The 16,998-nt window shown below is 32.9% G+C and overlaps 1 protein-coding gene across 1 annotated transcript; it reads left to right on the top strand.

Moving 5' to 3' along the window:
• Positions 1 to 13,159: 13,159 nt before the first annotated feature.
• LOC145006175 (non-specific lipid transfer protein GPI-anchored 31-like) lies at positions 13,160 to 14,404 on the top strand. Its single transcript, XM_078965275.1, has 3 exons — positions 13,160 to 13,604; positions 13,696 to 13,722; positions 14,073 to 14,404. The coding sequence occupies exons 1-3, from the start codon at positions 13,256 to 13,258 to the stop codon at positions 14,222 to 14,224; spliced, it is 528 nt and encodes a 175-aa protein (XP_078821401.1). The 5' UTR covers positions 13,160 to 13,255; the 3' UTR covers positions 14,225 to 14,404.
• Positions 14,405 to 16,998: the final 2,594 nt, after the last annotated feature.

Below are 16,998 nucleotides of genomic sequence, written 5' to 3'. Positions count from 1 at the left end.
TTTCACATACTTAGAGAGATTTGGGAGAGATTTCACATACCTAGAGAGATTTCTCATACAAAGAGAGTTTTGGGAGAGATTTCACATACTTAGAGAGATTTCAAATAAAGAGAGATAGAGTGAAAACGATTGAGAGAGGTTTCGAGTGTGGCATTTGTGAGTGTCCGGCTTCGCAATGCAAGGTCCGTAAACACTGTTAAGCCTTGTTTAAGGATCTTACACACTCCTGATGAGTATGCAACGTTGTTTTATCGGTTTGGCTAGCCACGTACCACAGTTTTAGGTTAAGGAGATCTAGATGTTCGCACTTTTTGATTTATGATCTCTCATTAGAATAGAGAGTTGTGTAGAAATTTCATAATGTAAATTCTAGTACCCAAGGGCAAATTGAGTCAAACGGTTTGACTTGTTGACTTTAGTTGACTTTGACTTGACCGAAATTTGACAGTTGTCACATTTACTACCAGGAAATAACATACAAACCATACATGTAAATATAATAGAATTTCATGGAAACCCTCCAAGGTCTTACACATAAGCGCCGTGGGAACCCCCCGAGGTCTTTCATGCAAGTATCACAAATAACTAGCTTACCACATATCCTATAACCAACTAGTCATAACTCATAACAATAATGGGCCAACCTTGGTGCCTCAGACCCATTGATATGGTGAGGAGACTCACCTCTCAAGAATGTCAAACTGATAAGATTGAATCAGATAAGTCCCAACGCGCAGCTCTAACTCAACTGCCTATAACCACCATGTGATTGACTTGTCAAAATCTTGAAATACCATGAATACTCTCAACGTCAAACTTGGTCAACCCTGGTCAAAGTCTAAGCCAACAGTCAAGGTCAACGGTCCATAGTGACCCCCAACTTGTCGAGTGCATCCATCAACTCCTCGAGTTCCTTCAGAGTCCATACAAACCGAAATCCCGAGTCAAATCGCCGAGTCACCTGAGTAACTCGTCGAGTTCCTTAATTTCTAAGGGCCGAAAACTCTAAACCAAAATCGCTTGACCGAAATCCATAAATCAACTCACCGAAATCACTCTGGATCCGTAAAATAGGAAAACCCTACCCGACTCATCGAGTTGGCAAAGCAACTCGTCGAGTCCCTTCGGTCCTTTTTGTATTCAGTCATTTCCAGTGGAATCTAAGGCTTCAAATTATACATCCAATGTCTTATGGTGTAGTTACCTCATAAAGTTGCAAACTTTACATGCATGCAAGGCCTCACAAGGCTAAAACACTATAACTAGGGTTTTTATACAACACTTAGGAGATGGAAAAGGGTTTAGACTAGGTAAAGGAAGCAATTATATGTCATGAAAGACCTAGAGGTGTCCAGACTTGGAGCCATTTCCTCATGACAAGTCCAAATCCAGGTATGACACCATTTTTGCACCAACAGTGGCCATATTCTTCCATAAGATGAGATCTAAGCAAATAAAGGTCAAGGTAGCAACTTTTTACCTACAAATGGATGGTAACAATAGGTATATGTCAGATCTAAAGCCCTCTCCTCACTTCAATCTCTTCAAACTTCTAGTTTCCTTCTAAAAAGCACAAGTTTCACTCTCCAAGGCTCACACACACTCAAGAAAGCATCAAGATGCGGCTAGGGTTTCTCTTTGGACTGTAAGAACGGTGAAAGCGGCTATAAATGAGCCATAAGTTCTTTAAATAAGGTACAACCCTTGAAAATTAGGGTTTTTCTTTACAACGCCTACTCATCCATTCGGGGCCTTCGGACTTGTCGAGTAGGATCTAAATCCCGCATCCTCATAAATGATCTCTACTCGACAAGTTGAAGCTCCCTAACTTGTCAAGTCCTAGCACAAAACCCTAAAAACTTAGAAAATTAAATGATACTTGGAACATGCGTTACAGTACATGTCCATGGACGATAACAGAGGAGTTGGTCCTAACACAATGCTGGATTATCATTTATGAGGGTCTACCAGCAATGGCTCCCCCTCATTGCCTTGTTGGTGATGAATGGTCCCACTTAATAGTTTTGTTCAACCATGAGGTGGGAGAAGGACAAGAACGGCTAAAACACGATATTGTTAGTAAATGGATGGATTTAAAGAATAAATTCACATGGTTCAATCGATGTTATTATTATGAGAAAATGTGACGCTCTCATGCAGACGATGAAGAACTTTTTGAAGAAGTGAACGGATATTACCTGTGCGAGTTTGATGGAAATGAGTTCGAGTATATGGACGTTTGGAATCTCGTTAAAACTAAATCTTTTTCATGTAAACGGCTCTTTTATTTGTAATATTTTATGTAATGTTTGTCAGTCCTACATCTTATTCGTAATGTTTATTTTTTTGTTTTTTTGTTTTTTTTTTGTAATGTTTTTATGTTATTTGTAATGTTTTTTTGTTTGAATGTATGTAATATTTGTTGGTGCATTATGTTCCATAAAAAGGATAAAAACATAATACAAATGCAAAAAAAATAAAAAAATAAATAACCATAATACATATAAATAAAGCAATACAAACGCAATACAAGTTAAAAATACGAGAGATCTTTCAAAAGATTACAAGGGGCTTTATAGTCTGAAATCACTCTATTGTTAATGGATTTGTATTATTCTTTAGCCGCCTCCAAGATATCTTCCTCAGTATCATTCACACGTACATCTTCAATCTTCTTCTAAAGATCGTTGAATAATACAACTTATGTTTTCAATTCATACCATTTTGCTGCTATATCAAGTGTGTTGCGATGGTTTTCCAAGGTGGTTTCAGCGTCAGTGTTGAATGTATTGGTTAAAAGGAGCCAAAACATTGTATCATCCAAATTGTTGTTCTCGTAGACATTAATCTATGCTCGAGTTAGAAGCAAGTACTCCTTAGCGGTCTACAAAGTAGATGAAGTGATATAGATTAGATGAAATGATACATATTTTTGAGTCATTTTATAGTGAAAATGGCAGTCGACGGAATTGACTTGGCAGTCCACGAAACAAATATAATAACAAAATAAAACACATATTTGTATTAAACAAAATTACTAAGAATAGGTATTTGATATTAATATATACAAAGTTCCTAAAATCAAGTTATACAATATCCCAAATAATATTTGTCATCCTATTTCTGTAGAGAAATTGCGCATCTCTACGCGGCTTATCAATCTTCACTGGTACTCCCAAAACAATCATTTCCATAAACACGCAGACGAATACTCCACAATCCCCTCTATTCCTGTTCTTGCGTGTCTATAGTTTCAAAAAACTCCACCGTTGCATTGTCTCTGTGTCCATCAGGGAGATCGTTCCATTACTCAGTCACATCTAGCTCTGAGATAAAACTATTTCCAAAACTTTCTAATTCTCCACCAATTATGTAGGGGTGAGCAAAACCGAACCCGGAAACCGAAAAACCGAAAAAAACCGACAAAACCGAAACCAAAAAACCGAAACCGAAGCATAAACCGACGGTTTGGGTTTAGAATTTTCAAAAACCGAAATTTTCGGGTTGGGTTCGGTTTTTGGGTTTGGAAAAAATCGAAAGAAACCGAACCGAACCGAATATCATATATTATATGTATTTTGTGAGTTATATATGTATATATATATGTAGTTTTTGGGTTATAAACACAAGCTGAAGCATTGCTCCACTGGTTAATGCGTTCGGCAATTGTTTGAAACGTCGCAGGTTCGAATCTTTTTAGTGTTGTTTTTCTCGATTTATTTTGGCAATGAGTTAAGTTCATCCCACATCGCCCCAATTACTAAACTCAGCCAATATTCTCTTCTATATAAGCTTTCCACCCTCTTTCTTTCTATTATCTGATTGAGTCCCACATCGCTTGTGATATCTAAATATCACTTGGCCTCTCCATTATATAGTTTATGGTTGAGTTGGGATTTAGAGATAAGTTTGAGATTTGGTTTAAATTATAAAACCGAAACCGAACCATGAAACCGAAGTTTAAAACCGAAAACCGATAAACCGAACCCATTGGTTTGGGTCTCGGTTTGGGTTTGAATTTTTAGAAACCGATCATTTTCGGTTTGGGTTCGGTTTTAGGTCAAAACCGACCCAAACCGACCCATGCACAGCCCTACAATTATGTACTTTGAGAAGAAATTCATAGATCATGCTGACTCATAGATGTATGCTTTCCACGTATTTAAATATAGCACTTCCAAAAACCAATGAACACCAATAACATTTATGGGGAATAGAACCTGCAAACAAAAAAAATTAAGTAGTCGTAAATTCGGTAATATATATATATATATACACATATAAACTAAGCATCTCCACATCCTTCCATTTAGAATAGCCTCCAACACCATTTGTTACATTCCTAAAAAAATGATTTTCCAAGTTGCAAATTGAGTTCTTGAGGGTATATCGTCCACCTTACGTTCGTCGGTTGTCTTTCCATGAGCAACCCACTCCATATTGCAATATGCTATACATTTTAAGATAAAAATGTTACTATTATTTATATAAATTATCATCTAAAAAATTAGTTAAAACTTAACGAATGTTACCAAAGAAATTAACCACCAGAGTCAGTAACTGCAAGTAACCTTGATCAAAACTCCACATCCAGTGAGAGTATATGCAGCTTGTGTATAGCGTTGAGGTATGAAGAGATCATATTCCATTTTTTCCAAAAAAAAACCAACGTACTAGTAGCATAAAGACTGTCTAATAGTAGATGATTTGAAACATCATTACTTTCTTCATTCACAATGTCTTCATCTTCTTTTTCAGGACACTCCACTGATTTCCCCCCTTGCTTTGGTGATTTTCTTTAATTCCGGTGTGGATTGGATCTAAGAAAGTAAAACCTTAAATAATTATCAATAACGTAATATTTTATAAATACACAAAATTTAAAATATGCGTTTAGTATCACTGTGATCGGCGTCCGCTGATACCATACAACACCCCTCTTTCGTTGCAGCCTAACGATGGGAGTCAATGTTTTTTTGTGATGTTGACCCACGTCCGGTGACGGCTCAACATGTGCAAGTATACGTCCAACGTCCTCCTCCAAACCATGCGTAGATGTATCATCATAATGCAACTGTGTACCATGGTAATATATTTCTTCCTCCTCTTCATTTACCATGTCCTCCTCCTCTCCAAACCTTGTATCTGGTTCATCTTTTTGCTGTAATACACGATGTACTTTAGAAGTTAAGTAAGCCACAACGCCTATTAGACGCTTCACCAATTCCTTTGTGCTCGTCTTCTTCTTCTTTACCGACCTTGTTAATGTGTCGCTTGACATATAAGTTCTTTCTACTTCAGGCTGTTGCGAGGTAGAAGCATTTGTAGTTGTTTTAGTCGAAGATGTTTTCGACTTGTACTTCTTTCTTCGAGGAGGCGAGGCAACAAATTGTGGACTATGTTGTTGTGGTGGAGACTCTTCATGGTTAAGAGTCTAATTCACATAGCGAATATAAAACGACAACATGAGCTCCGTCTCGTTTTCCACGACAATAATAGGATGGTTGTTAGGCTGTAAAAATCAGATTGTTAGTTTAACATGAAAAAACATTGGAATTTGTAATTATATATAATTATAATATAAAAAACATACCACATACACGTTGATAATTCAATGACATTGAACCCAAGATAACATTTTTTTTCTTCTCCGCGACCTCATTTGTGGCAATTATGTTGCTATGCATACATAATACCGTGTTGTCTCTGGGAACGTTTCCAAAATCCATATCTATGGAAAAAAACGATAAGTATGATGCTATTATAGCAAAAATGAAAGTACAACAGTATTATATCGGACAAACGGAAGTACAATGCTATTATGGTATAAAAACGAAAGTATGATACCTATTTAAATACATTAGAAACTAACCTTAAACGGAAGCATAAAACCGGCAACGGTATACTTGTGTACTTTCTTCAATTCGGGATTGACCTTCTTGAATATTCTAAAGGTTTCTATTTTTTCAAACATTCCACGCATCAACCCCGAAGTATAGGTCCATAAATATGTAGTCCATGCAAACCTGCAATTTTCAATTTATTTATTACAAGTATTATTGTATTTATACACAACTTTTAAATGTAATACCCGTTCCAATAATCTATATTATCAGCAAACTTGTATACTGCCATGGGAATGCACGTTTTAACGTCCCGTCTGTGGAGACCTTTTCAATATAAAAACGAGTTGAATAAGCATTACAACATTTTCATTCAGAAGTTCCAAATAATTTGGAGACATAATGTCTTCTAAATCTTTGAGCTGCAAACATGCATCTGTAATGTCTGGGAACAACCGAGCACGAAGATTTGAATTTAACCGGCCTCATTTGTCATGGAGTAATTTCACATAAGGACCAACTCTTAACCCACTAATCAAAGTATATATTCAGTTTCACCAAAATCCAACTGCATCTCATGTATCTCAAAAATAAACATCCCTATTTCAAACACTTCTTGAGATCTTACTTCATGTAACATCATCAAATGCACAAGTAAGGGGTCACCATTGGGGACATGCATTCCTATGAATCTTTCAAATGATGAAGCTTCAAATAATGCTCGTTGCGATTGTGTTAGACGCAAGAAATAGTCTTTAAATGTGTTTTTTGATCGAGATCATCATGCTACAAAACATATACATTTAATTTAATATAAAACGACAGTAATCGAAAATAATTCGGTTTATGAAATAAGTAGCAACGTACGTTTTATTTTATTAATAATTAATATAAAATGGCAGGAAAAAAAGGGGGAAAATGCATTTTAGGTCATTCCGCAGAGACCCCTCTACGGAGTAACCTATACTTTCGGTGAGAGACAGTTTACCCATTTTAATCCATTCCTCGGAGAGAATACGTCAATCCACGGAGGTCCCTCTGCGGAGTGACCTACCCCTCCACGGCATGGATCATCGTTAATTCAAAATCAGTTAATCCTAAATCTAAATCTATACATATTGCAAGTTACCAATTACATTTTCGTAACATTTGAATCTTAAATATAAACAAAACTACATTAATCCAAAGAGGGAAACGTGAAAATTGTCCGGGAGCCATATCCATCGACGAAAATGCTGGGAAAATTCCGTCCCATTGATGCCCAAAATTCGTGGTTGAAGTTGTTGTCTCTAGAAAATGGCGTGGTTCAACTCGTTGTCGCCGGGAAATGACGGAAAACTGAATAACACTACCGATGCGGAGACACGGACAAAAAATGGAAGTCGAAGACGAATCCGGGGGGAGGGGGGGGGGGAACTAAAAAAATACCCCCACTTCGCATAGATTTCGTCGTTCCGCGGAACCCGTAGAGGATGCTCCGCGGAATGCATGTCTATAACCGGAATTTCGTGTTTTTATGACTAAATTTTGAAATACCCCTCCAAAAATTGTCTATAAGCGTCTTTTTCCCAATTAAGTTTTTATAATTGTACTCATCTAGGTCTTGTACGTAGATATATTTTCACAATTATACCATTACTAATACTTTCAGGACACTTTTTTTTCAATATACAAGAAACAACGCTAAACGATTTTTTCACTATTTTTCTTTTATTTAAAATTCTATTTGTATTTGAGTATTTCTTATAAGATTATACCTTGAATGAGTTAGTTATTTAGAGTATTAAAATATAACATATAAGCTTTAAAAATCTTAATTTATATGTATATTTTTTTTGCCGAAAGATTTAGGTATAGTTCATTAAAAATAATTAAAATATGTTACAATTTTCTTTTATTTCTATGCACTTCTTATAAAAAATAAAAAAAGGTGGGTCAACTGACCCACATATGTGATATGTACATTCGCCTCATTATGTGAATGAAAAATTAACTTAAGAGAAAAAATAAGAATGAAATGATTTTATATAAAGGTGTAAGTGAACCGAACGAAAGAATAAGAGTTTGTTAATGCTCGTTCATTTATGTTGACCGGCCAAATGAATGAACACGAATAGATAATCAAAATGTTTTTTTTTTTTTGTTTATATTCTTTTGCTTAACAAATTATTTTGTTTATATTCCTGAACATGCTAAAGAAATATAACCAAACGAAAGTTAATGAATAAAAATAAACAAATACAACTAAACATATACGAAAATAAACAAACATATTAGTAATCTCATAAAAAAAATTAAATTTATATAAAATAAATAAACTTAAAAAACAAATTTAAATGAATATTTATATGCTCGTATTCGTTCGTTTTACTAAACGAATAAGAATTAATAGATGTTTGTTCATATGAAACATCTCTCGTTCAACGATTCGATTAATGTTCGCTTCATTTATATCCCTAATTTTATATCTTAACTTCGTATAAAAAGAGTTTGAAACGAGCCCATTGGCAAAACCGGTTTTACATATTCTAGAAACCGATTTACTATTTATTTATTTTTTGTGCGTAAAAAATCGGTGACAGACCTTTTAGACCCGGATTGCCTCACAGATGGACACGTAAACATCCTCCCCTTGTTTACGTTCAAACAAGTCGCTATTGTGCGCACATGGCACACTTTTCCGCACAATCTCTCTCCACAAGGAACAACACACTTTCCCACTTCACACCTGAAATTGTGTTCTCATTCCCTATATTATAGCAATTTGACACATTTGGTCCTTCAGAAAGTATCAAACCACAACTTTAATTATACATCTTTTACAAAGTAAGAAGACACATAATCATCACTTTTGTTCTAGAATATGACAAGAATAGTATTCTTGTGTTGTATCTTACATGTTGAACGACTTGTAGTTTCTATTAAGCACATCTCTTTTTTTCAAAGAAAAAAGAGTGATGCAACTTGTAAGTGTATTTTAGAGAATTTTTTTTTTGCTATATGTATAATTGTATATGATAAACGGATCGGCATAATACATTAATACTACAGTAATATAAAAACACATATGGGTATCAACGTGCACATCATTGAAAGTCTTATGGTTGGTTCAGTGATTTTTTCCCATCATAAACACCATAAGTGAAAGGTTTTAAAGTTGAAAATGATGAGGTATTGCAAAATAGAAAAATTACCAAGACTACTTATAAAGGTTATAAAGACTTAGATAGTTCATAAATTTTCGTTCTACTTTATATCATAAGATTATCGACCCTTATATAGATACTATTTTACAGAAACGATATATGTTAGTCAATTATACATACTATTTCACCTTACGACACTTACTTAACAAGTACATACTGGATGTTACTATACATCGTTGATCGTAAGTGTCAAATGTATTATGTGTATGACACATAAGTCAATGATGCATAGTAGCATCCAATATATGACACTTAGGTCAATGATGCATAGTAGCATCAAATATATGTTTGTTTGGTAGTGTTGTAATATATAATAACTAGACGAATCCGCATGCGTTGCACAAGAATATAGTTATATAGTTTTTAAACAGCAAACACACACATCCACACAATTATTTAATCATTCTCATAATTCTATAAATTGTGATTTAATATTTATAAATGAAAAAACAATGTTAATAGATGTATATAAAACATATATTGACTTCTATATATGATGAATAAAAAATAGTATAAAAATAAATATTTGATTATTGTATTAACTATTTTAAGGTTTGTAAATTGTCTATAAATTGTATGTTAAGTTATATATTTAATGAATAACAAATATATAAAAAGCATAAATACTACAACTTTTAATAACATAAAAACATTATAATGTCTACCATAACATTTGTAACAAACAAAAATCTTATTAAACAATGATAAATCATATCAAATATATATAAAAGACACATTATATATATATATATATATATATATATATATATATATATATATATATATATATATATATATATATATATTATATAGTTATATACACACACACACGCACACACACACACATAGACACATACATACATGTTATTAAAATATTCTTAATTTCGAAATAATTGTATTGATACGAAGTTGATATAAAAACTCATTATGACATGTTTGCTGTCTTTTAAGACATATAATAAAAAGTTATTAATAACATTAGACTAATTATGAAAGAAACTTTGCTAAACTTGTAATCTACTCATTTTATGTCACTTCATATAAGATTTATACAACTTGCTATAATGATGGACTTGAAATTAAGCTTCTATGATACAAATTATGGAGCATATCAATATACTTAACATGTATTGCTTTAATTAATTACAATATGTGGTTCAAACAACCTTTTATACATATACAAATATAAATATAAAAGGAAACAAAAATCTAAGAAAAACAAAAGCATATTGAAATATTTAAAACAAAAATGAAGAGATAAAAACAAATAGGCTAATGATGATGTTCTCACATGTAACTTCGAAAATTGCAAACCACAACTCAAGTTGCACATCACTACTGAAAAAAACATAACACAACCAAACTATAAGTAATAAAACGATACATTCATCAACAACCTTAACTTGTGGAACTTTTTTAGGGACTCCATCACTACTAATACATTCTAAAAGAATTGTGCCTATTGAAAATTTTTCTTTACACTTTTTTATGACATCCTTCTTACATTTAAGTGTTTATATAACATGTTTAATGTTTAATGCTAAATCAATTACTTAGGAGACATTTGAAAAGTCATTTGCGAATATGAAAAAACAAAGAAGTTTTAAATAAATGTGGTTCTTAGAAATATAATCATTTGAGAACATGAAAATACAAAGGGGTTCAAATCAATGTGGTGCTTAGAAAAATGTTTCTATTATATAGATACTAGGTGAATACCCGCGCGTTGTACAAAAACACATATATAGTAGAAGTCTTTACAAATATATGTTTTTTTTTTAATATAATAAAAACGTTGTTGTTAAATTTGATATAATAATTTATATACTAAGTTGATATAATATATTGATTATTTTAAATTATATGATTATATATATATATATATATATATATTATAACTGCATAATCTCAATCGTTTGAATAATTGTACCCGCGAGTTATACACGAATAAAATTAAATATAATATGATCACCTATATATCATATTCTAGGCGAATGCCTGCACGTTACGTAAAAACACCTATGTAATTGAAGTCTTTACAAATATATGTTTTTTTTTTTTAAATATAACAATAAGGTTATTGTTAAATTTTATATAATAATTCATATATACTAAATTGATAAAATTTATTAATTATATTGGATTATATGATAATATATACATCTATTATAATTGCATAATATCAATCGTTTGGATGACTTTTATCCGTGAGTTACACATAAATAAAATTAAATATAATATATGGTTTAATGTTATTTATAGTTGTTATTGTTAATTAATTTTTTTAAATTTATTTGTTTACTGTTTTATTAGAATGAGACTACAATTAATCACTTTCAAATATTTATAAATTATTCTTTGGGTTGTTTAAGTTCAATTAAAATTTATATTTAAGTTGATCCTGTAATGTTATATTCACATTAATAAGTTAAATATTTTATACAAAATGTTTCAAAATTGTATCTTTAAAATGATAATGTTTTATATCTAACAATATATTAAAACTAATAAATTAAGTATAATATGTTAAAAGCTAACAAAACATAACGTTATAAGTAGAAGTAAATATATTATTTTAATATTGAAATTTAGTGTATATATGATTACACTTTAGGTTTGATATTTATTTAACCTTATTAACCAACTTATAATTATTATTAGAAAGAAATTGAAAAGTCATGGGAGTTTCAAATGAATGTCGTGAATGGAAAAATGTATCGAAGTTTCAAATGAATGTGGTGAAAGGAAAAATGTTTCATTTATAATATAGTATGATATGATATGAATAATTGACTAACAATAATTAGTCATGTCGTGTCTGTAAAATAATATTTGTATAAAGATCGTTGATCCTATGAAATAAAGTAGAGCGAAAATTGGATGCCTAAAAGTAATACCGAATGACTTTGTTTTTGGAGGGGGGGGGGGGATCCTATTGTCGACATCCTATGTGGCCTGGATTGCCAGTGCCATACATCGATACGTGATCTTCTTTTGTGTTGGCATCATTTTCAAGTCTAACTCTCTCTCTCTCTCTCTCTCTCTCTCTCTCTCTCTCTCTCCCCCCCCCCCCCCATCTATCCATGTCACCCTATTTGCCAAAGTATGAGTTTCAACACCATACCTTTACTTTTACATAAAATATCAAGAATGACAAGTTTAAGTGTTCTAGTGAGGTGGAGTGTGGTGCCATTGACACCACATCTTTAGCCTTAGTCCTTAAAAGATTATTTGGACTAAGGGTGGATGAAGTCATCCTTCCCAACCTACATGTCATATAGATGCTACATCAATTTTTCTCTTTATTTTTATTTTCATAATTCTCAGCTTACAGCACATGAAAATTCATCTATTTCAACCCACACATTTTGATACAATCTACATTAAATATTATACAAGAGAGAATAATATCAAAAAGAGTTGGAGAAACGGGGAAACGGGTCGATGAAGCTGCTCAACCTACACATTCATGTAGACTACAAAGGGCATTATAATGTTTAGAAGGTACCTACATTTCCTCTATCGACCCATATAATGTTAATGAAGGTACCCTCATTTCCTCTGTCGACCCAACCTCAACATGTTTAATCCCACCACTTAAAATGAATATGGAAAAAGGTGGCTTACATAGTACATACACACTCAAATACTTTCAAACAAATAAATTTTTTTGAACAACAAATAATTATATATCTTCTTTGCTTGAGATTGAATTTAAGACTTCCTAATTAATAGTTAGATTAGAATCTTCTAGTTAATGGTTTCAAACAAAGTTAAAACAATTTTGATCTCACCATTTAAGAAGAATATGAAAAAAAGGTAGCTTACATAGTACATACACATACAAATACTTTTCAAACAAAGTTAAAACAATTTTTTTGAACAACAAATAATTACATATCTCATTTGTTTAGAATTAAACTGAAGAACTCCTAGTTAATAGTTACGTTAGAACTTCTAAATAATTAAAACAATTATTTGGTAAAATGAATCTTTTGTTGATCTAGTATGCAGTCAAGGACTAAAAGTACAAATGATAATAGTTAAGGGGCCTGTTGTGCCATTTCAGTACGATGAAGCCCCATAAAAAATAACCTCCTCCTTTTAAACATCTCACGTCTCACTATCATCACCAAAAACCCTCATTTTGAAACCATCTCTCTGCTGTCACACACACACCCAGAAAAGCACAGTTTTCCGGCGAAAATGGCAACAACAACCGCCGTTCTGATTCTATGCATCTCTGCGGTGGCGATGTACGCAGGACTCGTCGATTCAGCCCACCACACCGGGGCTCCAGCGCCAGCGGCGGACTGCTCAACAGTGATACTGAACATGGCAGATTGCCTGTCTTACGTGACGGCCGGAAGCACGGTGAAGACGCCGGAAGGAACATGTTGCTCAGGTCTTAAATCGGTGTTGAAAACAGACGCACAGTGTTTGTGTGAAGCATTCAAAAACAGTGCGCAATTGGGCATATCATTGAATGTCACCAAAGCCCTAGCTTTACCCACTGCTTGCAATATCAAGGCCCCATCTGTTACTAACTGTGGAAGTAAGCCTCTCTTCATTTCCTCTGTTTTTGGCACCTTGATTTCTCTGTTGAAATAAACCCTAATTTATGAATTTTTCTTTTGCGATTCCAGTGAGTCTCGGCACTGCTTCTGCTCCTGGTATGTACAGATCTGATCTCTGATTACTTTCTGTTCACATGATGATTAATTTGTAGAATCGAAAACATAAAACCATATTCAAAGAAAGATCTTAGATGAGAACATATATGGGACTAAATCCACTGATGTTCTTGATTCTTTAGATTTCATTCCATTGATCTTCAATGAACATTATATTCAAAAAAACGAATCGGGTTCTAGTTGTTTCCTAAAAAATTCAAGCTCTTTTTCTAGTAGCGACTATGTACAACTTCTGATGCATATGTTGAAGGATTCTGAAATTCCTTGCTATCATAACTTGTACGTTTCATTAACTAGTACTGATTGCATTGATGGTTGTACATTTGCAGTTCAAGCACCGATGGCAGTGGGTGAAGCTCCAACTGTGGCGGCGGGTGGTCTTGCTCCGGCACCGGCGTTGGGAAGCTCAAACTCAGCCGGGATAAGGATGTCAACCGGGTCGGTTTTTTTCAGTATGATACTAGCGGTTTATTTTTATTAATTTATTTGAAGGTTTATGATGATTTATTTACTAGTTGGAAGTGAGTTTTTTTTGAGAGGTTTATGGAGTACTTAGATGTGCTAAATATGTGTTTTTATTTGTAGATTGATCTCGACTTATTTATGTTTCTTCATGTACTTTTAGTGGCTACCACCATTTTATTGGTATTTTACTTATTTATTTGCGTGATCCAATATTTAAATTTCAAAATTTTTTAGTAGAATAAAGAAAATTTAACATCTTGGTACATAAGAATTAAGATACTTAAGTTTAAAAAATATCATCACAAATAAATGTCAATATCATCACAAATAAATGTCAAGTGTTGCATAAGATACAAAATTTGACATCTTGTTACAAAAGATATAAACTTTAATAAAGGGTTATTAATATTTTTTTTGAAACTAACATTTAAAAAATATCATCAACAAAATTTTGCATCTTGTTACATAGTAACAAAATTTTCTTGCACAATTAATATTTGTTGATGATTGTGCGGCATTTTTCAACTTGATTAATTGCTTTTTAATTATTTCATTTGATTTTAAATTTGTTATTTCATTAACTCCAAATACAACATAATCATCAAGAAAGTTGATTTGCTAATAAAGTAAAGCAAAAGTTAGAAAAATAATTTTATGAAGGAATTTTCTAAAAAAGTTGGAAAAAAAAGTTCTATATACCATTATAAAGACTTATAAGGTTATAGAGATATGAATTTATATATATTTTTTTGCAGTAAATTGGTAACAAAAATTTAAATTTGAACCAAATTTATATTAAAATTTAAAATTTACACAAAATGTAAAATTACCACTTTAAAACATAATATCAATTACGTCGCAACTTTAACATTCTGAAATTTTGTTTAAAGAAATGGGATTAATCATTTTTTTAAAGAAAAAAGACAAAATTACAAAAAGGATCAATATAAAAAAATTTGATCATGCGGTCAATTTTCAAATACCTTGTGATTTGATTTTGGTCTTATAAGGTTGAACATTTTTGTATAAAATGACTAATATGTCCTCAATATAAATATTTTTTAAGAAATTTCTTATTATTTTGACTAAAGAAAGCAAAAAAATTACCCACCTTTTCTCTCTCTCTCTCTCTCTCTCAACAACACCGCCACCGGCCCACCGTTTCCCTATGTTATTGCTTACAGCGAGAAACCCACCTCCCACCGCATGGTGATTAACCCTTCTCCATCCTCTAGATCCGCCGCCTCTCACGGTCAATCACCTCCATGCTTCCTCCAATGTTAATCTCACAGTAAGAATGAAGCGCCATGGAAACATCGTAACGCCTCTGACAAACTCAACAACGCATCCTCCAGTGATGATGATACATCTCTCGAAATCAATCATCATCCCCCGCTTGTAACCCCAAAGATACCGATGCATACTAAGAGGACAACGCTGATTCCCGTTGCCTCGGAAAAGTCAGACCTAAATCGCTGATTCGACGTTGGTTTGGATGGTTTCATAGTTAGGTATTGGAAGAGAAGCACCAATGGGGGAAACAGAGTAAGAAGCTTTGTACTCTGTTATCGGGAAACTCGAAACCAAATGGATTTGATCGCCACCAACGACTTCCAACTCCTCTCTCTGTATCTACATACAAAAAAGCCAATACCAAGGATTAAAAACAAATTACATGTGGCTGCTTGGATCAAGATTCGATTAAAGTATTGTGGGAGGAATATGTGGGTTTTTATGAGCGTGTTCCATCCCTCGCCCTCTTCTTTGTATATTCTCTTCAAATCTGATTTTGCAGGTCGTGAGATGGTTCTGGCAATGGTGTTGGGTTGTGATGACGAATGTGTGTAGGTGGTGAGAAGTAAGAAGATGATAACATGATTAATTCCTCTTCCTTCCTCAGATCTGCAGGTGATATAAATAAACGAGAACAGGGGAAGAAGATGGTGATAAACAATGTGACACACCTCTCACCGCTGCCTCTGTTTGTTCATCACCACCCCACCCATGCTTTTTCATCAATGCCCGACTACGTGTTCATCACTATCATCTCCTTCATCTCTCTATTCTCTGAAATGCGAGTGAGATAAAAAAATATGCAAGTTCTGGTTTGGATTTTAGGTTTTAATTTCTGCTACATGCACTTGTCAACTTGTGTTGCTAGGGTTTTGATTTCATCCATGATTTCTGATTTTAATTCATGGGTTTGTTCTGGGAATGATATTCAGGTTAAAATTTTAGGTTTGAGTACCCCTTGCACCCATTTGGGAACCGAGTATGATTTCTGGGCACTGAGAATGATTTCTGGGCAAGAAGGGGAGCTGGTAATGGTGGTTTCCGGCGAGAGATGGGAAAGAGAGAACAGTGGGGTGGGATGGGTTGGACAATTTTTTAAATTCTAAATAATTGAAGGATTACAATAATTAAAAAATGGAAAATATAAATTGTAATGTATAAAAGTAATTTTAAGTGTATATTTGACCAAAATCACTTAAAAGATATAAAATTGCACTCGATATCTACCACAATATTTTTGGATTAAAACCATACCACAATATTTTTGGATTAAAACCATATAATTTTCTGTGAATCAAGAACAACTTTGCAATTTTGTAAAGAAAAAAAAAAACTGTTTCCTTGGAGTCTATAAAAAATCTACTTATTTATTATTCGAAATTTACTCCAACCAAATAAATATTTGTATTATTTTTAGTGTTATAATAAAAAATAAAAAATAACATAAATCAAACTTAAAACATAAACACTGAAATTGAAAATACTAGTAATAATAGT

This window comes from Lactuca saligna, chromosome 7 (assembly GCF_052625555.1).
Source record: "Lactuca saligna cultivar CGN05327 chromosome 7, ASM5262555v1, whole genome shotgun sequence".
NCBI lineage: Eukaryota > Viridiplantae > Streptophyta > Magnoliopsida > Asterales > Asteraceae > Lactuca > Lactuca saligna.
The sequence above is the reverse complement of the archived record's forward strand: the minus strand, read 5'-3'. Positions and strand labels throughout refer to the sequence as shown.